Consider the following 25,715-nt stretch of genomic DNA (forward strand, 5'->3'; position numbering starts at 1 on the left):
TTCCGTTTCCTTCCTACTGCTGTAAGCCTGGGGAGCCGAAGAGGAGAATGCACCGTTTATCCCATTTTACAAACCGGAAAGCCGGCCTTAGGGAGTGGGTTGGCAAAGACCAACCAGCAAGTTGGCAGGAACGCCAGAGCTCAGAACCCAGGGCTCATTCTGCAGACACAATGCCTCCGTAGCTACCTCACCCCAGAATCTGAGCCCAACTCTCTCCCTGACCTTAAAAACCCTAACCTGCTTCCAGATTTTAGTTTGGATTTTGACCCTGCCCCCTCCCCGAAGAATCCTTTGTGCCAGGACTTCTCTTTAGGACTTCTCTTGCCTTTGACCTCTCTCCCCCTTTCCCTGCCCAGTAGTGGAAACCATTTCCTGCTGCGATGGTCAGTCGGCCCCATCCCAGGAGGACCAGGGAGGGTCTCCTTGCTTGAGCCTCCTGACTCCTCCAGGATTGTTTGGCCCCAAGCTAAGCTCAGCTGGAGGCACTTCGTGGGAGACCTAAATACTCTCGAAGAGAAGAACGACACCGAAGAGATGGTTGAAACCCAGTTTATTAGACCAGAGGCATGCGTCACCCAAGCCCTGCCTGCTGTTCCCCATCCGGTGCACACCCATTGGCCTTGCTCCTGCTTCCCTTTGGAGAGGTCTGATCTCCAAGGAATTTCTAGGAACCAAGAGTTCCCGAAAATCCCATAGCTTCACTCTCCAGCACCAGGCCAATGTACAGGTGACCTGCCAAAGTCCTGTTCTGGGGTTGGAAACCAAGAGACAGCTGGGTAGAGAAGGCCTGGGAAGGGGTAGGCCTCTGGCCTAGGAGGAGTGCCTGGGGGAGGCGGCACGACGGGCCCTCTACCTCACTTGTTTCTCATTAAGATAGGAAGGAAGGGACAGAACAGCAGAGCTTTCAACTACTCTAAGCCTGTATTTTTCCCACCATTACCAAACCATACCTCACCAGAAAATACAAGTGGTGGGCTTGGGTATTAGGTGAGGAAAGGAGGCTGGGCACCCAGAAGAAAGGAAAGGTCACTGACTGAGGACCTCAACTTCTGCTAGTCTGCATGCCGCTGTTCCAGCTACAAGAGTCACCAATCCACAGTTCCCCTTGTGTCTGATACCCTTGGCTTAGTGTGCAGAGCAGATCTCCACTCCCTAGGTGGGGGGCTCTGTCTGTAACTACCCCTTCTCGGGGGAAGCCACAGTCAGCCAGGCAAAGGGCATTGGGATGGTGGGACAGGGGAGGGAATGTTAAGGCTACAGGGAGGGCGTAGGGTGCCCGGGATTGGGGGGAGAGGGTGAGGCCAGAAAGAGGCAGAGCTTGTGATTCACAGCTTCCTTTATGTCGCCACCGAGACAGTGCGAAGGTTACAATGCGCGTGTCGTCTCCTTGTGCTTCTCAGAGGGATGTGTGTACACAGTACAGACACCAGGGGAGAAAGTCCAACTCTTTATACAGGCGAAGGCATTCAGAGACCAGGGAGGGAGTAGAAACACAGAAAGGGGAACTTTGGGTGGGAAGATGGTTCTTAGAGACAAGAGGGGATGGGGGTAGAGACAGACAGAGTTAGGGGAAAGTATATACAGAGATATAGCAATATAGAGTCTGTATCATATAGAAATAGAAAATGCAGATGAGGTTGTTGAGAGAAGCAAATGAAGTTGGGGAAGAGGACTTGGGAGAGTTCCATAAGAAAATTTATGGATGTGGCCCTCTGCAGGGGCCCTGGGGAGAGGGACCAGTGAGGTTAGGCACCAGTGCCCCTCTCCCTGAGCTGGAAGCCAACCAGCTGGATCTTTCATGGGATGGTAAAGGAGTGCTACCTCTTGGGATTTCTCTCCAGCAGTTCTGGGGTGGGGGTAAACTTACAGATATCAGGATGTGGCCTACAGCACCAGGGCCACATCTCCTCCCCATCATCCACTTCTTCAGGTAATCCCCCATCCCCAACTCCCTAGAGACTTCACATGTAAGGGGGTGGGGATGGGGACTAGAGTCTTAGTTCCTGCCTGGAGACTTGGGGTTGGGGGGGTCACTGGGCTGAGAGGGTCTCTTAAGGCTGGGGAAGCCCCCCCCACTAGCCCTCCCCTTCAAGGTACATTCTCTGGTTTGGGGCCAAATTCCAGACCCCAAGGATCCCCTCCACCCCCCACTGGGAGGGGCTTTGGTGACTGGTGGCAGCAGAATGTAGGTGGACACTCAGATGACAGACAGCCAGACAGACAGAATTCAGGCTGGGAGCTGGGGGAGGCAGCATGGAACAGAGAGGGGCAGCCTGAGGTCACCTGCCCCATTCTCTCTTTTTAGTTTAGTTTAGTTTTTTTAAGATTAGTTTCGGTAAAAATAAAAAGAATGGGGTAGAGGCAGGGAGAGGGCTCTATGGTCAAGATTCCTTCCTCTGCAGACCAGAGGAAAAGACTGCCCAGGAGTGGGAGACTACCTTGGGAGGGGGGAGTGAGTCCCCAGGGCAGATGTGGGGGGTCGCAGCTGAGGGCCCCCTTACTCTCCTAGCCCTCCCCACCTAGGCCTTTGGTACAGTGGCCTGCGGGGCTCAGCAGGTAAAGTCCTCAAAAGTGCCTCGGGCCGGATGGTGAGGTAGGATGTTGGCAGCATACGTCATCCCGGCAGGGTGGCCCCGGAGGCTCTCACACGGGTTCTAGGGGAACGGCACAGGACAGGGACTGGTTATCAGAAGGGCCACAGGTGGTGCTGGGGCGTGGGAGAGGCAGAGGAGAGAAGGTGGCAAGGGAGGGGCGTGGGGCTGGGGGTAGGGGCAGGACTGGAGGGCACCCCTGTCTCGCTCCCTCACATGTCTTTTGACGTCATCCAGGCTAAGGGCCACACCCTTGTCCGCGCTGCTCCTTTTGGCCTCCTTCTGGCACTTTCCTCTTCGGCACAGCTTGTGTTTAATAACCTGGGACAGAGGTGGGGCGGCGAGAGGTTAGACCGGCAGGACCCAGGACCGCCCCGCCCCGCCGCCCCTCCGGTGGCCCCGCCCCAGCGCCCCGCCCCCGCTTACCTCATAGGCGTAGTCGAAGAGCTCCAGTACTGTGAGGATGCTGGCCCCAATAAACAGCCCCATCTGGCCCCCAATGTCACCTGCAGGAGTGGGGAGGGCACGGGGAGGTCAGGGGTGTCGGGACCCCGTGGAAGCAGCAGAGCTCCCTGGGACAGGGGCAGGCAAGTCGCATTTGCAAAAAGATGGACCGCCTTTGTATAAAAGGAGCACAGAGCAATTCTGGTGGGGTTCTCATTTTCTTCTCTATGTTTTTCTGCATTTTTTTCTACTTTTCTAAAGCGAACAGGTATTATTCAGAAAATATCAAATACCCCAACATTCATTCTCTGGGTGAATTTTCAGAGGCTTATGAGATAGTCCCCCATTCATACCCACGGGCCTGTCTCTTCCACTTTGCCCTAAGAGAAGGTTCACCCCCTCCTCCCACCAAGACAACAGAGTTTGGGGAAAGGCCCCGGGAGAGGGGGGAAATGGCAGGGGACAAAGGAACTTGTGGGACCGAGGCGGGCAGCCTGCTTTGGGCGGTAGGATGTCACACCATGCCCATGGCATGGGAAGGGGACAGTGCCATGAGCAGCTCACCCAGGAGCCCTGCAATTTCATAGGCCTTCTTCTGCTCAATAGTCTCATAGTTGAGGACTTCAAAGAAAATGTCCAGCACCAGGATGTTCTCCCTGCAAAGGGGTTGGGGGAGGAGACCTAGGTTCAAGTCACATCTCTGTCCCTCACTGACTAGGTGACCTTGGCAACTTACCCTTTCTGAATCTATCTCCATACCCATAAAATGAGATGTTGATGGGGGTACCCTCATTGTAGAACTGTCGTGAGGATTAAATGTGATGGCAAAAATGAAAAGATGCTCTGCACACTGGCAAGCATGGGGTTGTTCCCAGTTACAGCAGTGAGGATGAAGATACAGAATGATGCAAGGAGGAAAGAGAGGTGCTTCCATTGCTTGTTCCAGCTTGATCTGCCCCCCATGCCCATCCCAGACTCTTTGGTTGCCTTCCCCTTTTCATCTCAATCTCTTCCTGTCTACCGGCCCCTCAAAGCCCACTCACACCCTTTACAGTCCCAGCCCAAGGGCCCTGCCCTGCACAGCCAGAGCCCTTACCCTATGTACTGCTCAGACTTGTTGAACTTCTTGGCCAGGTACTTGGCTGACGCTTTGCTGGGGATCTTGACCATGGACAGCTCCTTGCCATAGCGGGTCAGGTTGCAGGGCATTTCACACACACAGTACTCCTGGTCCTTCTCCACCAGGAAGTCTGTGCCCGACCAGGCGAGAGGCACCAGTTGAGTGGTGCCCTTCGGCCAGCTCCTTCCCAACACGAACATCCTGGCCCTGTCCGAAGGAAACCTAGGCCCCTTTCTCTTTTTCTGACCTGTTCTTCACCTGAGCCCTGTGTCTGCCCTGTGCTGATCCTCACCCAGCCTCCCCATGGGTATTTCTTAGTCCTATATCTCATTGGGGCCCTCAAGGGTCAACCAGCTGAGGTGCTGATGAGAGAGGGTGAGGGCACAGGGGCCTCTAGAGATATTATTCCCAGCCTTGCTTTAGTCAGACACAAGAGATTCCAAGCGAAGCCTGATCCAGGAGTTGTTGGAAGCTTCTGGGAGCTTGGCCTAAAACCCCTATGCATGTGGCTCCTTCCTTCCCCCAGACTGCCCCAAGACAGGGGTGCTCACCCAGAGCAGGATCCGCACACTCCTTGTACTGTTCTGGAGTGCAGTATGGGGCATCCCCTAACAGAGGAGAAAAGACAGTGGTGCAGGATGGAGATTAAAGGGGTCTTGTGATGATGATGGTGGTGGTGGTACCAAGCGCCTAGAAACTGGAAGATGGGAGTGGGTGGGAAGGCAGGGCTAGCCAGCCCCCAGTATGTCCTAAAGGTGACCACACACCACCCACCCCACAGTCCATCCCTCCTGGACCCCTTCCCACACATTTTTATGGGTACAGGTGGGAATTGAGGTTAGAGGGACAAGAGCCATATGAGTATGGAATGGGGCTAGAACTGGGGTGCAGAAAAGCCATTTAATCTTGCTTCCATGTTGGCAGAAGGTTGATGGGGAGCTGGTGAGGGGCAATGCAGGCTGAGGGGCTCCAAGACTGTGTTTGGAGCTTTGGGGCCTGACCTGGCATATGCACCATGCGGCAGTTACAGTTCTCCACCAGGTAGCGTGTCTCACAGTCGATGCGGCAGGCAGTAATGCTGTAGGAGTCGAAGAAATCCGAGTCCATGGTAACAGCTTTGCAGGTGCCCCAGGGCGGGGGCAGGTAGATGAGCTGCTGGGAGAGCCGGGGAGCTGGGGGGTGTGGGGACTTCTCCCCCAGTCACCTTGATGGACTTCTCTGACAAGACGCAGAACTCAGGAGCCTTGCTCCCTGTCCCTCCACAGACTCTGAGGGTCTCAGAGTTTGCAGAGCACTCCTGTTCATTCAGGCTTCTCACTAGTCAGATCAGCCCCCAGGCCCTAGCTCACCTGTCCCTCCTGTATTGATTACCCACCACTCCGTCTCGACCCCTCAATACACACGCCCTGGGACCACCCTCCCGTGGCCCTCTCACCCGCTGCTCCTGGCAGGACACAAAGGTCTGGAACCCTGGGGCCACACCAAAGCCCAGCTGGTCGATGAAGGGAGGTTCATCCTGACTGTGGATCTGCACTTTGATGCCCGCTTCGAAGGACGTCTCATCTATGGGAATGAGGAGCAGGGGGTGTATTGGGAGGGCTTCTGACTCCCTAACCTCATTCAGAGCTGGGGCCATGCTGTCTTTCCTAGGGGTGAGCACAGTGCACACTGGGACTGGGGGAGGGGTTAGTCTCTGGGGGTTACTAGCCCATTCCCAGCCTCCTTTCGGGTTCACTAGCTCCACGCTGCCCTGATGAACACCACATCCTACATGCTTTTCTTACCGGGCTCTGGGTATGCATCTTGCGGTTTCAAATTCTTTCCCAGACACTCTCTATTACTCCCCCTCCCTGTCTCCCTTCTTCCTATCTCTCTCAGCCCCAAGGTCCCTCGGGACCAGACTGACGGCAGGCAGCCCAAGAAGAGAGGGAGTTATTTATAGAGTGAGTGGCGGCCACTGATGGAAAGCGACGGCTGGTTACCTTGGAGAGTAACTGAGCCAGGAAGGGGGAGCCAGGGAACTGTGAGGGTGGCAGTCAGGTAGAGTCGGAGATGGAGATGGCAAGATGCTGGGAGGAAGGGAGGAGGGCCAAGTCCTGCCTCGGGCCCCACAATGGATCTCAGGAGTCCCCTGGTGGAGGCTGATGGCTAGGGCCATGGGAAGGGGCCCCTGAGAGAAGTGACATACCAGTCTCTCCCCATACAGGCAGGTACTCATCCTGCTGGATGTCCAGCATGATCTCCAGCCCATTGCCAGTCCCACCCTTCATGGTCTTCAGCCGTGGACGCCCATCTCGGCCCGAGTTGAATGTATAGCACTTTCCATATCGTGTGAAGACCTGGCGAGGGCAGAGTGGAGAGCCTGAGAGTCCTGCCAGCACCCCCTACCTACCAAGGGCTGTCCCCAGACCCCTCAGCTGCTGTAATCTCAACACACTTCTGGAACGATCCCTTCTGTGCAGCACTTTCTCCATTTGTCCTCCTTCCCACCCATTCTCTGCCTTCCTTTGCCCTGATGTGCGCCCTAGAATGCTGATCCCTGTGGGGTGCACTGCCCTGTGCTCCTTTGCCACTTGGACAGGCTTCGGGGTGGGTGTGGCCAATGGGAGCTTATCCGAGAGGGATCAGAGAGCAGAAGGAGGGGAGATCAGGGTTTTCATCCTTCCCCACCCCTCAGGGCTCTGAGAATGCTCTGGCAGTAGTTTAGACCCGTTGAGACTGCAGATCCCACCAGGAGGGCTCCCTGCAAAGTCCTGCCACTTCCCTGTGCCCCTATAGCCTTTATGTGACAATTTTCCCACTATCACGAAGTGCCTCAGGCCCCTTCAGGCAGTTTCCTTTACTCTGCCCACAGCTCTATAAACAGTCCCTTTGTTCAAGTCTTTTCAATTAAACTATCTGAATGGCAGTCCTGGGAGGACCCTGACAAATAAACCTCCATCACCAGGATCCCGTCACTGCCATACTCCTGGTCCCTCCTAAGGACCCTCTCCTCAGGCCCAAGTTCCTAGGGCTTCTGAGATATATCTTCTCTTCTGGATTTTGCCCCAGGCATCTGAAATCCTGCTCTCCCCAAGGTTAATCCCCCCCCCCAGCCATTAGCCCTTTGTGTCCATCACTGTCCCATCATCACCAGAACCTGAAAACTGACCCAGTTGCCATCCCAAGGACCATGCTCATCCAAGCACCAGTACCTCCTCCCCCAGGATTTGGTACTGAGAATCCAGGGCATGGCATGCTTGGCAACACTTGTGCAGAACTGAGGGGGCCTCAGGGGAGCTCTCAGCCTTGGGGGCAGTCTTCCTACTCCATGCCTCAGAGCAGCCCTTATCAAGACCCTGATGACATAGCCACAAAGAGAAGAGTGAAGCAATTCTTTGTGGCCCTCTTCCCACAGTTTCTCTGAATGTTTCCAGGTTCCCACAAAAATGAGGTGAGTGTGCTTTTCCTACTGCTTGATGGCAACAAAATCCACAAAGTGAGTTAGAAGGTTAAGTACACACATATGCCAGAGAAAGAGAGAGACAGTGTCAGGCCAGACCAGAGAAGTCAGGGGTTACTAGGAAATAGAGTCCTAAATGTTCCCTTTCCCCCTTCCTAGAAGATCCTCTTCCCCATCCAGAAAAGAAAGGGCAAAGTCCACAGATGAAGTTGAGAGAGAACTCCAAGGACTCGTCGTCCCCCAGCCCACTAAGAGGTGTTGTGGCATTCGGTCACAGGCTCGCAACACACACCCATGCCTACCCCTCCGTCTGGGAAAGTGGGGGGCTGAGAGCACTGGCCTCGCTTGGGCTGAGCTGTGCAGGGGACCTGTGGGCCACTGCTGCCACCTGGTGGTTCTGTGTGAGAAGTGTCTGCTCTACCTTTTGGTCTAGAGGAAGCCAGGTTGACTCCTATCTCATGTTCCTTTATTTCCTGACCTCCCTGAGGCCCAGTGGCCATAAACCTCCTGATCTCTGTCTGCAGCCAGTCCATGATGCACTTATATGACGACACCGACCTGCTCCTGTGCCAGGGAGGAGGTAGAGGACTGAGGGGATAGATGTGTGGGAAGGGAAGGCCTGGCATCTGGCATCGGGACGGGGCACAAGAGGAGTCAGGCCAGACAGAAGGGGAAGCTGAACTGGGTAGGGGATGGGGTGCTACTTGGTCTCTCAGCAAGGAAGGCCCTAGACTCCAGAATGGGAGGGCAAGCAGGAGGCTGACCCTGCCACTGAGGACTTTCCCAGGGAAGAGGATTCCTGATTACTTAGACCTGGGGGAGGGAGAAGATTTAGGAGGATTGTTATTCTCCCTCAGACAGACAGACAGACAGACAGACACACACACACACACACACACACACACACACACCCTGTAGAAGCACTGAAAGACCAAGTGAGGATGCACTGAAGTCCCGGCTTTGGTCACTGCTGAGAATGCTGTGGTGGGGTGGAGTCAGGGACTGTCCTCACCCCTCCACCTGCATTCCACACCCTTCTCCTGCATCTCCAGAGACCAGGTGACACCTGCTCTGGCTCCAGCCCAGGGGTCACAGTCAAAAATTTTTTTTTTAATTTTTTTTCTTTTTTTTTTCACAGTCAAAATTTTTAAGGCCAGGTCTAGGTACCCACCAGCAGAGCAAAGTATGACCTCAGAGACACAGTAAGGTTCTAGGCACTGCTGGATCACAGGGAGGTCTGGGGAAGGGCTGGAGATGCTAGAGAATATTCAGGGAGACCCTGGTGGCCTCCAGGCAGCAACTAATTACCAATCAGCACAGATGTATTTCCAGATTCTAACATGAAGAGCGGTACCAGTACAGACCTGAAAACAGCAGCCCAGGCCCAGCCCCAGGGCAAGCTGGGCCTCCCTGAGTCCTGTCAGGAAGGGTGGGTGGCTCAGGTGAGGTGAAGGAGAGGCAGGATGGCCACCAGCCCCAGTCCCAGGAGGTGATGTTCAGGGTAAGCTGTGGTGGACACCCTTAGGGTGCTGTGCCAGGCATGGGCCCCCACTCACCACCGAGAAGTTGTGAGGGCCACAGGGCCCCCCGCAGTAGGAGCAATCGAGCAGCATGTCCTCCAGCCGGTGGCAGGAGCGATTGTAGAAGCGATGCAGGTTAAAGGGCTCCCCAGAGAAGGCCTCCGGCCCCGGTGGGGCAAGAGGCACCCCAGGGTCATCACTTTCATCCAGCCCCAGCATGGGGGCCAGGTAGAGCAAGTCAGGGTAGCTGAGCTGGGACAGGCGCACAGCATTCGTGTTGCAGAGGGTGACTGCCGGGAAGGCCAGCTCCGTGGTGGCCACCTCATCTAGCAGAGTCACGTGCGGGTAGCTGAGGTAATAGGCGACGCGGTCCCCCACCTGGCACAGGAAGGCGCCCAATGCCAAGACAAAGGCCACTGCCCACAGGGCCTGCCTCGGCCCCGGACCTCCCTCCACGAAGATGTGGCTGGCGCCATGCAGGGTACAGCTGTTGGCAAAGGCCACCAGATCCATGGGCGAATCCTCCTCTCTAGCCTCCTTCCTCACTGCCTCCTGTTCCTTCTCTTCTTCCTCCTCTTCTGATTCTGAGTTGTCCCGCTGCCGCCGCTGGTGGGAACCCCAAACATCTCCCAAGGGCCCTGGGGCCTCCTCCCCAGAGGAGAATGACACAGAGCAGAAGATCTGGATGGGCATCTTCTTCAGGGCCTTCCACTGGGGGATTGGCAGGAGAAACGAGAGGCAGATGTGCTCTCAGGCAGGGACCAGCAGGGCCAGCCACCCAGCGCCTCCGCAGGTGTCCGAGGCTCCGTTCTTCCTCCGTCCGCCCGCCTGCCCCAGCCTCGGTGGCGGTGTGGCTGCTCGGCGGCGGTGTGGCTGCTCGGCGGCGGTGTGGCTGCTCGGCGGCCGGCCGTGTGGCTGCTCGGCGGCGGTGTGGCTGAGCCTGGGCGGGGCGGGGAGGAGAGGAGGACCTGCCTGCCCTGCCTGGGAGGGCGGGCGTCTGGGCTGATGAATAATGGATGGCAGCGGGAAAGGGAGCCAGATGGAGAGGAGGCGGGCCACAGCCCCTTTCCGGCCACCAGCTCCAGCAGGACAGAGAGGGTTGAAGACAGTGGAAGCCCTGGAAAAGCCTCCGGGCTCCAGGTGAGACTCCTTTGCTCCCACAGCTCACGGCAACAGCCCCTGCCCCTCCCCCATGACGCTTAAGCTGCCCGTCACCCTCTCATCTGCTCCTCAGCATCTCCCTCCACCTTCCTACCCCAGTTCTGGGTCCTCGCCCCCATTCTCACTGGTGCAGCCATTCCCCTGAGACATAAGAGTCTCTGCACTCTCTCAGCTCTCTCTCTCTCAGAACTCTCATTCCTCCTTGACTGCCCCTGAGTCATAATCTCCCCAATTATTCCAATGATCATGCCCCCACCTTCTCCCAATACACTCCTAAGACCCCAGTTCCCTTCCTGTCACTGCCCCAACCCCAATTTACCCGGTGACTTCCTGAACCCTTAATTCCCCTGCAATCATTGCCTTGACCTCCAGTTTCCCTCCAGCCAGTCCCCAACCCCATTTATCCTCCCCTCCCTCCCCTGACCCGGGCAGAGCTTCAAGTCAGCACCACCCCTACATGCCCCCCCCACGCTGAGCTGTACTTAGGTCACTTTCTCCTCCTCCACCTTTCCCTTCTGTGGCTTGGGGGGCAGCCCAGGTTCCATTAGCAGAGGTCTCTCACTGACCACAGACTCATTTATGGCCAGTTCCCGGCACCAGGAGGGGGGGCAGGGAGGGACCCAGTCTCTTGCAGCTGAAAAGCTTCCAGGCAGATCACCACTCCCCCTCCTAGCTTGCCCACCCCTCAGTGGTCCAGGAGAGGAGTTCGAGGAATTCTGTCCAGGAGGCAGAAGAAATGAGATCAGGGCAATCTCCCAGGTCAGGTGGAGAGCCTAGGGAATCAACCTGGGGTGCCCCCCAAACCCTCAGCCCCAGCACCTTAGTCTCTGAGGCTCCCCTTGCTCCCAGTTTACCATTCTCTGACCCCAGGCCCCTGGCCCCACTGTGTGCTCTGATTACTCAGGGCCACTGATTGAAGAACTTGAGCCATCAGTCAAGTCTCCAGGGCCTAGAAGGTGACCTGAGGGGAGGAGTGGAAGGGAGGGAGGGAGGGAGGGAGGGGAAGCAGGTTAACCCTTCCTCTGCAGGACCAGAAACAAAGCAGTGGGGGTCCGATGAGTCTACTTGGGCCTTGCCATTCCTTAACCATCCACAGCCCCAGACCCCCTCCCTATTCTCTTCCCCCTCCCTCCCTCCCTCCCTGCTCCAACACCTCTCCCCTTCTCCATTTGCATGCAGAGACCCTGGAGGGTGTTAGGGATAGCGGGCAAGATGCCAAGTTCAGTGGCACTGACTGATGTGGGACCTCTGGCCTCAACTTTGCTGCCAGGGACACAGAGGCCCCAAGGGAAGAGCAGCCGTTGAGATCTGGCCCCTCTCCATCCTTTCACCATTGCCCTCAGACTGGCCTCATCTCTTTTGCCTAAACATCAGCCTTCCACCTGACCCCCTAACTCCCCGCCTCCCCACAGTTTCTCCTCACCTTCTATAATTCTGACCATTCTCCTGCACAGAGACCTTCTTCAGTCACCAGTGCCTCTTGGTAAAATCACCTCCATCTCAGGAAAAGTTATATGAGGCCTTGGCAATTTCCCTTCCAGCCCTCCTTCCCCACCCTCCACAGCAGTCCAGCACCCAGCCAGCGTGCCCTTCTCCTATTCTGTAGATCCCCTAGGCTCATTCACAGCTCTGTGCCTTCCTCGGATTCCATCCGGAGAATTTCTCCTCATTTTTCAAGACCTTACTCACATGTCACCTCCTCCAAGAAGCCTTCCTTCCCTGACTGCACAGGGCATAGTTAGTACCCACCCAGCAAACAGAACAAAGGGTCCCATCCTGCTCAAGTCCCTTCAGGCTTGAGTAGTAACCAAGAACTCTTTGACGACAGAGACTGTGAGAATGAAAGAGCAAGACTCAGGGACCATGTGAAGGAAAACAGAACTGAGAAAGACCAGGAAGACCCAGGGCAACAGCAGAGGCCACTGCAGAGATGAGGAGAGAGAGAACCCCCCACCACACACCTTCAGCTGTTGTCCTCAGGCTTCTTCTGTATGAACTCAGGGGTTCCTTTTCTGTTTCTGGTCCTGTGTGCATTTGCTCCCCCCCCCCCCCCCCCCCCCCCCATCAGACCTCAGCTCTCAGAGGGCTTTGCACATCCTCAGGATGTTTCAGAGGTAAATTAAGTTCTAGGCCTGGGTGGGAGGTGGGGAAGCTGCAGCTGCCCATGCGTTCCACACCCACTAGAGGGCATTATGCTCCTCCTTCAGACTTCCTGGAAGGGGAAGGAGATTAGACTTCCAGAGGGAAGAGGCTAAGGGAGGGGATGCTTCTATCCTGGGGCTTCACCAGAGAGGGGGGACATGCACACCCAGAAGCTTTAGAGGACAGCAAATCCGGGTATGGCGGGACAATTCTTCCCCCACACCAACATAAAGACCCACACTGCACACCTACACAGCACTACACACAGCTCCCTTGTGGGGCAACAAACACACACACACACACACACACACACACACACACACACACACACCCCAACCGCATTTCCTCCCTCCTCTAACATTCCCTCCCACCTCATCTTGTTCCAATAGACAAATCCGAATATTTCACAGTAATGGCACGTAAGGAAAGTATCAAGCAGCACACACAGAGGCCCCAGGAGAAGTGGCCAAGTAGACATGCGCGCAGAACAACAAACCAATTCTGTACGCTCTGTCCAAGGATGCAACCCTTCCCCGTGTCAATCCCTACCCAGTATCACTCTTAAACTGTGTGTGGCAACTCAGTGGTTTCTGACTTTCTCTGCATCTCTTTCTAAAACCCCCTCACAAAAATAAATAAGTAAGTAAGTAAGTAAGTAAATAAATAGAAATACCCCCCCACCCCCCTGCCAACACTTGTAGAATGTTTCATGCTTCTCAGTAGATATCCTTATACAATCTAGTGAAAGAGTTTGAGTAACTTTACCCTCATTTGACAGATGAGGAAACCGAGGCACGGTGACCTGTTCAAGTTTCATGGAGAGCAAGTGGTGGGCATGAGACTAGAATTAGACCATCCCCCTCTAAATCCCTTCCTCCTTCATTCTTTCATTTATTCATCAAATAGTCACTGAGTGTTTATGGGCTGAGGACACATGAAGAATATATGATGAACCAGGTCCTGCCCATGTGGAGCTTACTGTCTAACTGGGGGAGACAGATACCATTTTCTAAAAATTGCAAAAGTAAATACTTACTTGCGAATCATGATCAGGGCTATGAAAACATAATTTGGGAGTGAGTGACAGGAGGTTCTGACACAGCCCGGGGAATCAAAGTAGGTTTCTCTGGGGAAATGATGTTTGAACTGTGATCTGAAGAATAAAGAGTAATTAGGTCTGTATGAGGTGGGGCAGGGGAAGAGTATTCCAGAGAGCAGAGTTATGCAAAGGCCCTGAAGACCTTGGGTGGGGTGGGGGGAGAGCTCGGAGGAGGAGGATATAACTGGACATCCAGAGCAGGGTAAGAACAGGCTGAAGAAACAGGCAGGACCCAGACCCCTCAGGATCTTGCAGGCCACAGCGAAGATTTTTTTAAAAAGATTTTTTAAATGAGAGACACAGAGAGAAAGGCAGAGACGGAGGCAGAGGGAGAAGCAGACTCCATGCAGGGAGCCTGATGTGGGACTCAATCCTGGACCCCGGGATCACACCCTGAGCTGAAGGCAGACGCTCAACTGCTGAGCCATCCAGGTGTCCCCACAGCAAAGATTCTTGTCCAAGGACAATGGGAGGCACACCGTGGGAGGACTTCAAGTGATCAGAGCAGTATTTTGAAAAATTTGGATTTGTCTACTGGAACAGCCAGAGGGGGTGCTGGAAGACCTGCCAGGAAACCATCACAAGGTCAGGTGAGACAAGGAGTGAGTAGTGGACTGGCTTGCAGCAGGGTGATAGGGTGGAGATGTTTAGGAGGCATCAGTAGCAGATCCTATTAAGGGAGATGAGGGAGATGGAGTGTCAGGGATGCTTCCTAGTTTGCATAAGTGGCTGAATGGTGGGGTGGTTTACTGGGCCAGGAACACAAGGAAAGGACTAGTTTGGGAGATAAGATGATGAATTTGGCTTTGCACATACTGGGTTTTTTGAGCCTCAGGACATCCAAGTGGAGATGTGAACAGGGAGATTGGCCATTAGCACAGAGGCTGAAGACAGCCAGGCTGAAGCACACATCTGGCACCTGCCAAGGTCTAGATGCTGACATGAGTGAAGAAGAGATGGCCCAAGAATAGAATAGGAAGTCAAAAGAAAGAGAAAGAGAGCAAGCCTAGATTGATCAATATCCACCAAAGCCAAACAGAGTCCCAACCTGTGACTTAACCACAGCTCCCAGTTACATGAGTACATAGGACAACCAAAAAACATGAACAAGAATGTTCATGGTGGCTTTACTTCCAATAGCCAAAAAACTAGTAACAACCCAAATGTCTAGCAAGAGTAGACTGGATAAATACATTTTGGCATATTTACATAATGAGTACTAGACAGCATTGACAAAGTGCTACCACCACACAAAACAAAACAATCTCACAGACAATATCATGAGGCAAAAGAAGACAGACACAAAAGTGTGGGTACTGTCTGGAGAATACATATAGTCTAGGAACTTCAAGAACAGGTGGAACGTATCTGCACCACCAGAAGTCAGAATAGTGGTTAACTCTTGTGTGGTAGCATTGACTAGGAAGGGGCCCAAAGGAACTTTCTGGGGTATTAGAAATGTTTTACACTTTTTTTTCCTCTTTTTTTTTTTAAGAGACAGAGTATGTGCAGTGAGAGGGGTTAAGGGTAGGGGTAGAGGGAGAGGGAAAGAGAATTTCAAGGAGACTCCCCACTGCACGTGGAACCATCTCATGACCCTGAGATCATGACCTGAGCCGAAATCAAGAGTTGGACGCTTAACCCATTGAGCCACCCAGGCGCCCCAGGAAAGTTTAAAAAAGGGAAGGTGGTCAACCATTTTGAATGTTATTGAGAGATTAAGCATAAAAAAAATGTTTGCAGGTTCTGGCCACGTGGAGGTCGCTGGTGGCCTCAGCTCTTAGTTTTGGTGGAGTGCTGGGAGTGGACAGAAGGCAGCCTGAAGTGGATTGGAGCATGAGTTTGAGATGAGAAGATGGGGAATATATACATTACTTTTCCGAATTTTATCTGAGAAAGGAAGCAGAGAGAGTGTGGGAGCTGGAGCTCAAGCCACGGAGTTGAGAGACCTTTGGTTTTTGGTTTTTATCTTAACCTCAACCCTGATACATAGTAAGTGCTCGATAAATGTTACCTGTCATTGTAGCTACATATTTCAAGATGGGAGAATCTTCAGCATGTTTCATGTGTCAACAGGTAGATTCCCCTGGAGAGGGAGAGACTGACCATAGCTGAGGGAGAGGCAAATCTTTAGGGTGAAATTCCTATACTGGAAGAAGGAGATCGGTCGGAAAGAATAGGTTGAGGGGATCCCTGGGTGGCTCAGTGGTTTAGCGCCTGCCTTTGGCCCAGGGCATGATCTTGGAGTCCTGGGATCGAGTCCCGTGTCGGGCTCCCGGCATGGAGCCTGCTTCTCTTTCTGCCTGTGTCTCTGCCTCTCTCTGTCTCTCTGTTTATCATGAATAAATAAATTAAAAAATCTTTAAAAAAAAAGGAATAGGTTGAGATTTCAGCCTAGATAAGAGGGATGTTCCCCAATGGGAAGGGGGAGATCTTGGCCAAGGCTTCTTCTTCTTCTTACTTTTTTTTTTTTTTGCCGAGGCTTCTTTAAAAAAAAAAAAGATTTTATTTATTTGAGAGAGAGACAGAGAGTATAAGAGAGAGAGCATGAGAGAGAGAGCAGGAGCAGAGGAAGGGGGAGAGGGAGAAGCAGACTCCCCACTGAGCTGGGAGCCTGAAGCCATGCGGGGCTCAATGCGGGCTCAATCCCAGGATGCCAGGATCACGACCTGAGCCAAAGGCAGATGCTTAACCCATTAAGCCACCCAGATGTCCCTTTTTTCTTTTTTTCTTCAGATGTCCCTTCTATCTTCTTGGTGAAGCAGGAAGCAAAGTCATCTGCCGAGGGTGCAAGGGGGGCTAGGAAGGGTGACTGAGATGAGCAGAGAAGCTTGAAGGAGTCATTGGGATGAGCAAGGTGACCCGGAAAACACAGCAGGGTTGCTTGGTGGCACTGCATGCCCATTTCAGGATGTTGATCATGAGCACAAGGTGATTTCAAGCTGGCTTGTTGTGTGACCTCCTCTGGCAGAGCTTGGCTGCCCTGGAGCCACCTGAGGAAAGCCAGTGGCGGGTCTACCTTGCAAAGCTGGGATTTGGCCAAATGGCACAATGGAAAGGCAGAGGAGTCAAAAGACTTGGTGTCGCCAGCCTAAGTCTGGGGTTCCTTCTCTTTTGCACCTTTTCTTTTCCTTCCTGCCTCCTGCTTCTTGAGAGAGCATGGCAAGTGGGGAGCCAGACACCCTGCTCCCCTTGCTCCACAAGGCCCACTCCTACAGTCACACACAAAGAACCTGGACTTAGGAGATCTGAAGTCAAGGTCCCAGTCTGGCATGCACCGGCTGTGTGACCTCAGCCAAGTCACCTAACATCGCTGAGCCTCAGTTTCCTCATCTCTCAAGTGAAGATATTAATATCTGCCTGCCTCCCAGAATTATGAGGATCAGGAGCTAAAATAAAGGGAATTTGTAAACTGCAAAGCTCGACTGGAAGAGATGATTAATTTTGCTGGTATGTGCTCTGCATGCGACCAAAGGTTTGTCTGCACACGAGCTCCCTCCCACAATTGCACTAAGAGAGCTGCGAGTGCCCCCAGGCACATCCACACGCGTCCACTTCACGCCATAATCTACGTCCCCCATTCCGAGACACCCCCACCGAGGTGCACCTGTGTGCTTGCACACTTGGAGTGAGTGTGGCACGGGCACAGGAAGGCTGAGTTGGCTGCTGTCCATGGTAAGGCCACTGCAGCGGTCTCACCCCCGGGATGTCCCCAGCCTGGCTAGATGATGTGACGCATCAATTAGAGACACACAGCACTAAGCCATACAGCCCAGCCTCCCAGGGCCCCGGGGACTGCAGCCTCGTCAAGGGAGTGCGGATGAGACGGATGAGAAAGGGATGAGAAAGGGTTTCCTTTCCAAGAACTCACAGTAGCCCAGAAATCCGCCACTTGCCCTCCCTCTACCTCGGGAGTAGCCCCGGAGAGCCTGGGGGCCTCAGAGTCTCTGTCCTTGTGGTTTCTTAAGGGAACCTCCCCTCCAGGTGAATACACTTTCGGCTGTTTCCTGCTCATGTTAAAATCTTCCACGAGGAAGGTGTCTGATCCACGTGTCCAGGGAAGTCAGCACCGCGCGTCCGTTCCATGCATGGGCCAGCGTGGGCTCAGCCAAGAGAGTCCCAGAGGCTGAAGGAGGGGCTGCCTCTTGGCAAAGTAATTTAGCCATCTACTTAGAGCCTCCTTTCCTCACAGGAAATTGTGCCTAGAAGCTGAGAAATGGAGCCAGATGAAACTATGCCTAAAATAGAACCGAGGGGTCCCGGTGCCCAGCCTCATCCTCCGCCAGAACTAGGTACCACTTCTCAGTCTTGCTCTCTGCTTTCCACGTTTGCCTCCCAGAATCCCCACACAAGCATGACTGGAAGGTTCTCAGCCAGAGGGTAGAAGTTGCCGGAGCCGCCACCTCAGACCGACTCATCTCCCCTCCCCCCAGCACTGCAAGTGCCTTCCACAAAGTTGAAGCATGCTCAGAAGCCACCTCCACCCACAGCAGAAACGTGGGCCTCTCTGCAGGCCTCACCCCTGCTTCTTGGATGCACACCAGGTGCAGCAGTGACCATGCCGTTGAGCTTTGGGCAGGCCGGCAGGCCGGGGCAGGAGAGAGGCCCCTGGCTTGGAAGCACTCCTCCTCCCCACCCTTGCACTTCCCACTCTGCCCCCAGAGGCACTTAGTTACTTACATCAATTCCCTATTACTTTAGCCAGCAGCCGGGAGATCAATTAACTTAGAGTAGCCTCTTAGCTAACTGCAGTCTGGGAGAGGGGTGGAGCCCAGAACGGCAGGGGAGGAAGGAAGGAGAGGGAGAGGAGGTGAGAGAGGAAGCTACGTGATCCAAAGGAGGTTTGTGTGTGTATATGCATCTGAGAGAGAGACAGAAAGGGAGAGAGGGGGAGACCCGAACCAGGGTCCCCGTATTCTTGCGACCAGCTCCACTCCAGCCTCCTCCCTTCAACCTCTAGCACTTTGAAGGGAGGGAGGGAGAGAAAGGAAGGGTAAGGCTGGAAGGAATGCCCTCCTCCAAAGTTAACCTCTCCACTCCGGCCTCTCTCCTGTCCCGCTGCAACGTCTGCAGGTTCCCCTTGCCGCTGCCGGCCCCCCACGAACACACACACAGAGACGCGTAGGGTCCGCCGCTGGGTGGGTGGGTGGGGTGGGGGGTGGTGGTGCTCAGGACCTCCTTCCCTCTGTTGCAGTCTGGGCAGCCTTTCCGTGCAGAAGCCCCTCCACTCCCTGCTAGCTGGAGGCAACACACCGGGGGTAGTGAGGCTGGGCTCTCCCCAGGGACTCCTGGTCTGAGCTGCTCGGGGTGGGAGGGGGGCGAGGGGCAGAGCTAAGGCGGGGATAAGGAAGCTGTCTCTGGCACCTGCCAGGCCCGGTTCAGCTGGCTGTAAGATGGCCTCTCCCTCCCCTCTCCAGGTCTCAGGATCACCCACCTACACCCACTTCTATCACCTTCTAACCCCTCTAGGAGCTCCAGAAGAGTCCTGCCCCCTCCAGACCTTCAGGGGATTTCTGTCCCACCCCTCCTCCTCAGTCCATCTCTCTGGGGGAATTCCTGTCTCTACTCCAGGGACCTGGGCAGGGGGTGGGGGGGTGGAGACACTCCTGTAGGCCACCTCAAGGATTCGTGTCCCCCAATCCCTTGTCCCCCAATTCCACCCCCCAAGAGAGAGAATACCATCTCCACTGCATGCCCACCCCCAAGATTTCCATTTTCTGCCCTCCCCTTCCTTCTCTTCCAGGGCCCAGAAATGAATTCCCTTCTCTCTCTGCCCCAGGCAGAGGCTCTGGGTCTCAGCTGGAGGAGGGGGATGGCATAGGGCTGACTGGGCAGCCATCTGCCAGCCCCCTCCCCTTGGCGCTGCTCAGCATTCCAGCCACATAGGAGCTCCCACTGCCAGGGACAGATAAGGTGCAGCTGGAGGCTGGCACCAGCTGCGGCTGTGCTCACTCCCTCCGGCCCCCACCCAGACAACGGCGGACAGCTGCGCCCCTGTCCCCCTCCAGGAACCCCTGCCCTGCCTTGGCCTGACTGGCCTTGAGGTGGGGTGGGAGAGCAGAGCCTCAGACCCCGTTGCCCCGGCAACCAAACATCCCACCTCAAAGGAAAAGCAGCGTTGGCCAGGGAAGAGGGGTCCTTGACAGTGGGTCTTTGGTAGCTTCCTCTTTTGGTAGCTCAGGAGAGAACCACTACGGTCCACCCTCGGCCTCTTCAGTCCCAAAGTAGTTTCTCCCAGATTAACCCAGGTTCCCCATATTTATCCTCACTCTCCCAAGCTGACTCAGCTACAGCTGGGGGGTGGGGGTGGGTAGACCCAGTCAAACACTGTGACCACCAGTCCATCTGCTGCAGTTAAGCAGGATTCTGAAGACATCTGAGGGGAACACTTGTCACTGCAGATCCCTGCTAGAGGGACCAGGGTCTCTGAGGGACCAGAGTATGCCCTTATGCCTCCTGAACTGTCCTCTATGAGCAGGGTTCTCACTGTCAGATGAGCTTGGCCCCTGGAAACCTGCAGAGGAGTTCACATGTACCTGTGCACACTGTATTTTGCAAAATCTCTGAACCAGGGCTTGGACTCTAGGTTTCTGTTTCAAGGCAGCAGATGCCAAGATGGTCTCTCCTAAGCTCTGACCCAAGAGGCAAATGTTTTCTTCAGTGCCACAACTGTCCAGGGGCTAGATACATACCTCTCGACCTAGCAGAGAATGGCAAGGATGGAGAGGAGAGGTTAACTATTAGACCAAAGTAGGTGGAGCTTCGGGCAAGGAGTGTCTACGCCCCTAAGTACCAGGGACCCGGAGGAGAGCACTGCAGCCCCTCTCTTCCCCTCGGGAGATGTCAGACATGGACTCACAGCCAAGCTCCCATCTGTGTGGGGACATCCCTATGGGCAAAAGTGGGAGAGCTCCGGACACAGAAACAGTGAGCAAGGAGGTCAGTGAGACAGGGTAGAAGGAGGCGCGGAGAGGTTTGGGTGCAGCCAGACTCAGAGTCAAGTCTTTGACATGGGCTCAGAAACATCAAAAACCTGGTCTTCCCCGGCAACCCAGAACCAAGAAGAGCCAGGGCTGGGACTGCAGGCTATCAGCTCTCATATCTCCTCCCACCCCAACCCCAAGCAAGAACAAGAATTCCAATTGCTCCAGAACTTTGTGAACCAGTCATATCACCATCTGACACTTAGAATTGTCCCCTCAGATAACATGGACCAATCACATTTCAGTATCTCCATTTTCATGAACCTTAACATGTCTTAGCAATCACCACTTGGAATCCTTCCGGACATGAGGGACAAACGGAGCCTCAACTGAACACTTTTTATGGACTAACTGTATCCCCATGTTATGCCTTCTTAGCCCTTCATTCAATACTACAAACCATCCAAGCTACTGGGTTTTCTCTTTTGCTGGTCCCTTTTGCTATATATTGGGTATGCTGCAAAGGAGGACGGCTCTCTGCCTTTCACCCTCACCTAACTTCTACTCATGGGTACATAATTGGTGAGCCTGGGAACCCTTTGGTCTCAGGTTCTGGAGAATCCAGGACTTCCCTGTTTTGAGAAAGGAGAAGAAGGAAGTGGTTAAGGCATCACCCTATGCTCCCCATCAGCTTGGCTCAGCAAGGAGTATGGGCATGTAACCTTTGTCTGGCAGGATTGACAAAGGCCCATAAAACTGGTCTGCAGAACAGGGCTTAAAGAGGTGGGAATTCTTCTGTAACCTCAGCAGGAAAAAACAAGGATGACCATGGCTCCAATATTTCTACACAAACAAGTGCAGTTCATGCTCCCATAATGCTAGGAGGATGCAAGCAAGTAGGAGAGAAACGGGAAAGGGAGAAAAGGGAGTCTCTGAGAGCAGAGCATTAGAGGCAGGCATGGATAGGAAGGGGATCCTAGAGAGACTGGGTTTTCAAAGAGCAATGACCAGAATTGGAAGTGGACATCACGACTCCAGGGTTGGCAGTAGTAATAAAAAGAGCATACTACGTTGGAACTTTACAAAGATATGAGTTCTAATCCCGAACCTGTCACTAACCCGCGACTCATCCTATTGTTCTGTCTCAGTTTGCGCATTTGCAAAATAGAGATAATATGGCTGTTTATCCAGGGGATTGCACTGAGAGCCTACAAAGCATTCTGAAGAGTTACAAGCATCCTTCTCTCATCTGGTGTCATTTTTCACCTATGGCTTCAGGTCCTTTGGTCCCGTTCCAGCCTCTGTCTAGTTGTAACCTCTCAGGAACCTGTATGACTTGCCCAGGATCACCTGGCACATGAGATGCAAGTCACTTCTAACCCTCCCTGGGATGCTCGCTTTGAGGCAACCCCATCTGCGGGGAGTGCTGTGTGGGACTGTGGGGCATCTCCATTTTCAGAAGCAAAGAGATGAGGAAAAAAAAAAAGAAGCAAAGGAAGCCTCCAGTTCAGCCATGACTTTGTACCCCAAATAACCTCTCCTTCCTCAGACACTGGCTCTTGCTGACAAGGGGAGGAACCCAATCAGAGAGTATGCGTGTGTGTGTGTGTGTGTGTGTGTGTGTGTGTGTGTGGAGGGGGTGTGTGGCACAGAGAGAATTACCTGTCTAGCTATTTAAGAGAAAGCTTCCCTCACTTCCTATGTTTCATGGTGCTTCTCAAACTTAATTCAAATCACCTGTCAAAATGCAAATTCTGATTCAGTAGGTCTGGAAAGTGGGGTGGCTAAGTCCTGCAGTTCTTTCAATCTTCCAGGTGATGGTCCTCAGACCTCATTTCTAGTAACAAGGCTGCGGCTTACCCACCACCACGTCCAGGTCTGACACCTGTAGCCCAAAAGGTAATCTTGATGGGGTTGGGGTCATGCCAGACTCTGTGTGGGTATGTCCGCCGGTGTGTGCTGTGCACTGTGGGTTCTCTTTCCTGTCGCCGTGGACACAAGGCTGATGCTCAGGCCCTCCCACAGAGCAAATGAGCCCCTGTACTGAACTAAGATCTCTCCTGACAGAAGCAAACCCCAGGGACACTCAGCTTCCTCTCCCGGAGTAGCAGGCTTGACAGAGGCCCCAGGGCTCCTAATCTCCTCTTCCTCTTTCTCTTCCTCCTCCTCCTCCTCCAGAGGCCTGACTCGGACCCCACACCAGGGGACTCACTCACCACCTTGAAGTCTTCAGCACTGCAGACCTCCCCACGGAAGTGGCAGGAGAGCAGCATGTCTCGAATGTCGTGCCCTGCGCGGTCGTAGAACTCCCGCATGTTGAAGGGCTTGGGCTTGAAGCTGCGGAAGTTGGCCTTGTCCTGCAGTATCTCCAGCTGCTTCTCATCTGCCATCTGTGTGTCCGGTATCTCATACCTGGAGCCCAGGGTGAGCAGCGAATGGATCAGCATTTTTCATCCCTGCCTCCATTAGGCCTCCAGACCCCAAACCCAACTGGGGGTGGGGTGGGGGGGGCAGGGGGCAGAGTTAGCCCTGGGGATCAGGCCTGGGCACGGGCACAGGAGAACTAGGTGTGTCCAGAGGACCTGCCCCATGGGGTCTGAGAAGACAATAGGGTCTGCAGTGGCTGCATGGGTAAGGGAGAGGAGGGCAGAGAGATCAAGGCAGGAGCTATCTTTTATATTACAGTCTCTACCCGGTAAAGATGGTCTGCCCCCATCCCTCAAGTAAGGAGAAGAAGATCAAGACACAGGGGCAGGAGGGTGACAAAGGTCACTCTAGAGAGGGTACTGATGTCTCACAGCTCAGGCTGGGACTATGCTGGAATCAGAGATTGGGTGCCCTGCACTGCAGGCTCAGCAGTACTCCAATTCCTTTGCTGTGAGTGGCAGGTCTGGGGAGCCTGGAGGACAGGGTGGTCTGGGCTCTATGGTGGCTTTAGAAAGGCAAGCACCCGGATGGGATGGGAATAACTAGGAGCTGGGATGCATGCAACTCCAGCGAGCCAGGATGGGTGGGAGCCGCCCACCTGTTGTTGAGCAGGGCCAGCAGCTCCCCAGCGTGGTACAGGTCATTCTTGGAGACTTGGCTAAAGCGGAACTCGTTGAGATTGCACAGCGTGACGGCGGGGAAGGTGAGCTGGGAGGCAGCCACCTCATCGAGCTTGGTGACGTGGTGGTAGTGGAAGTAGTACTGCACCCGCTCGGTGCACACACACAGCAGCACAGCCAGTGAGCCCAGGAAGCACAGGGCCCAGAGCGCCCGCTTCAGAGACAGCCGTTCGTAGGAGAAGATGTGGGCCAGGCCGTGCAGCGTGGAGCTGCTGGCGAAGGCCTGGATGCTCACCGGCTGGACGCCTCCCACCTCCTCCTCCTCGGCCTTCAGTTCCATCCTGGCCGAGGGGATCCTGGGGAAGATGGGTAGTCTGTTATTGTCCTGCGGTGACAGTACACATGGGGGCTGGGGGGGGGGGGCTGCAATTGTGTCCCTTGGGAATCCCTATCACCAGAGGTCACCGCCGCCTCTGGGGCAGAAGACTTCCCTCTGTGTGAGCCCAGAGGTGGCTGGCCAAGGGACACCCTCCTAGAGGAGGGTTCCTCCAAATGCAGGGGCTCTGGGGTCAGCTCAGGCCAAGAGAATGCTCTCCCAGGAAAGCTTCCCAGGCCAGGGGAGACCCCAGATGTAGTCATCCGAGAGCGAGAGGAAGTCCCAATATTTCCACAGGCAGGCACAGGAGTTCCCTCCAGATGTGGGGTCAGTCTGGGACAGGAATGTCCGCCCCATCCTGGAGACGAAGACTCCCCCAGATGGACAGACCCCGGGGGGGGGGGGAGGGCAGGAGCTTCTGGCCACGGGTGTCCCCAGGACTGGGCTTTCACCCGGGTAAGCGAGACCGGGGCTAGCCGCCCCCCCACCCCGGGAGGCGGGAGGGGCCCGGCCCGCGTCCTCACCTGCGGGCGGCTCCAGTTCTCCCACCGGCGGCGCGGGCTGTGTGTGCGCACCTTTGGGGTGGGGGGTGGGGGGGGGGGGCGGGGGCGGGGGCAGCCCGGGGCGGGGGGGGACGCTGGGGGGGCGCGGTTCCCTCCGACAGCAGCTGTCCCCGCCCGGACGCAGCCCCCCTCCAGTCCAGCTCCCCGACGCAGCCAGGTCCCCTGCGCGGCCCGGCCCCGGCCCGGCCCCCGCCCCCTCCCCAGCCGCCGAGCCGCCCCGGCCGCGCAGCCGGGGGAGGCGAAGGGGAGGAAAGTCCTGGCTTCGGGGCGCTGGGGAGTCCCGCAGCCCGAGGCGGGGGCGTCGGAGACCCACCTGGGGGGGCTTCGGGCGCCCGGCAGGCGGCGGCGGGTCCTGGGCGCGGGGCCGGACGCGGGCTCAGCGCCGGGCGGCGGAGGGGCTCATGGCCCGGAGCGGGAGCCCGCGGCCCCGGCGCTCAGCCCTGCAGGGAGCGGCCCGCCCGGCCCGGCTCGGCTCGGCTCGCTCGCTGGCTCGCCGGGGCTCGCGGTGCCGGGGCTCGCGGCGCGGCGCTCTCAGCCCCGGGATCTGCAGGGATCCATCGTCCGGCCGGGAGGCGGCGGGGGAGGGGACGGGGTGCGCGTGCGCGCCTACGAGTGTCTGCGAGGGTGTCTCCGGGCCGGGGCGCGCGCGGGGCCCCGGCCGCGGGAGCGGGAGCGGGAGCGGGAGCGGGAGCGGGACCGAGGGCTCCCCGCCGCCTCGCCCCTGCGCGCGGCCGCTCCCCGCGGCTCTGCCTCCCGCCGGTCCGGGAGCCGCGTCCCTGCGCGCGAGGCCCCGCGGCCCGTGAGTGTGCGGCCGTGTGTGCCGTGTGCGCGCGCGCGCCCCCTGCTGCCCCCCGCGTCCCCTCCCCGCGCCGTCTCCTTCGGATCGATGCTCCTGCCTCTCGCTGCTGCTTCCCCCGGCGGCGGCACAGGCGCGCGCACACACACACACACACACACACACGCGCGCGCGCGCGCAAGCTCCGAGTCACACTTGACTGATTCAAGCACTTGCTCGTGTGGAGACACAGACACACGGAAGGCCAGAGCCACACCACGCCACGCAGTCACACACATCCCAGAGGCCTGGCCTGCAGGGTAGCCACTCCGGAGCTTGCCCTCCGCCGCCGGGCCCCATCCCTCCTCCCACCCACATGTGCACGGACACCCATGCACGTATGCAAATACACCTACAGCTCGGTCGCCCCGACCCCATCCTCGGGCCTGCCTTACAGGGTGGCGTTCGCAGCCCCCCACCGCCGAACCTCTAAAGGGGGGAGCACAGAGACA

At 55.7% G+C, this 25,715-nt stretch overlaps 1 protein-coding gene across 2 annotated transcripts; it reads right to left on the minus strand.

Moving 5' to 3' along the window:
• Nucleotides 1–533: 533 nt before the first annotated feature.
• On the minus strand, nt 534–25,003 carry ASIC1 (acid sensing ion channel subunit 1). 2 transcript variants are annotated; one of them, XM_072765327.1, is made up of 12 exons: nt 24,742–25,003; nt 23,468–23,845; nt 22,659–22,854; nt 6,344–6,494; nt 5,591–5,718; nt 5,157–5,307; nt 4,707–4,763; nt 4,132–4,285; nt 3,600–3,691; nt 3,018–3,097; nt 2,808–2,912; nt 534–2,654 (listed from the first exon to the last, which is right to left on the minus strand). In XM_072765327.1, the coding sequence occupies exons 2-12, from the start codon at nt 23,827–23,829 to the stop codon at nt 2,550–2,552; spliced, it is 1,581 nt and encodes a 526-aa protein (XP_072621428.1). In that variant the 5' UTR covers nt 23,830–23,845; nt 24,742–25,003; the 3' UTR covers nt 534–2,549. The 2 variants fall into 2 exon arrangements, with proteins under 2 accessions (XP_072621428.1, XP_025856086.1); XM_026000301.2 differs by lacking the exons at nt 22,659–22,854; nt 23,468–23,845; nt 24,742–25,003 and adding an exon at nt 9,154–10,482.
• Nucleotides 25,004–25,715: the final 712 nt, after the last annotated feature.

Source organism: Vulpes vulpes, chromosome 8 (genome assembly GCF_048418805.1).
Source record: "Vulpes vulpes isolate BD-2025 chromosome 8, VulVul3, whole genome shotgun sequence".
NCBI classification, from domain to species: domain Eukaryota; kingdom Metazoa; phylum Chordata; class Mammalia; order Carnivora; family Canidae; genus Vulpes; species Vulpes vulpes.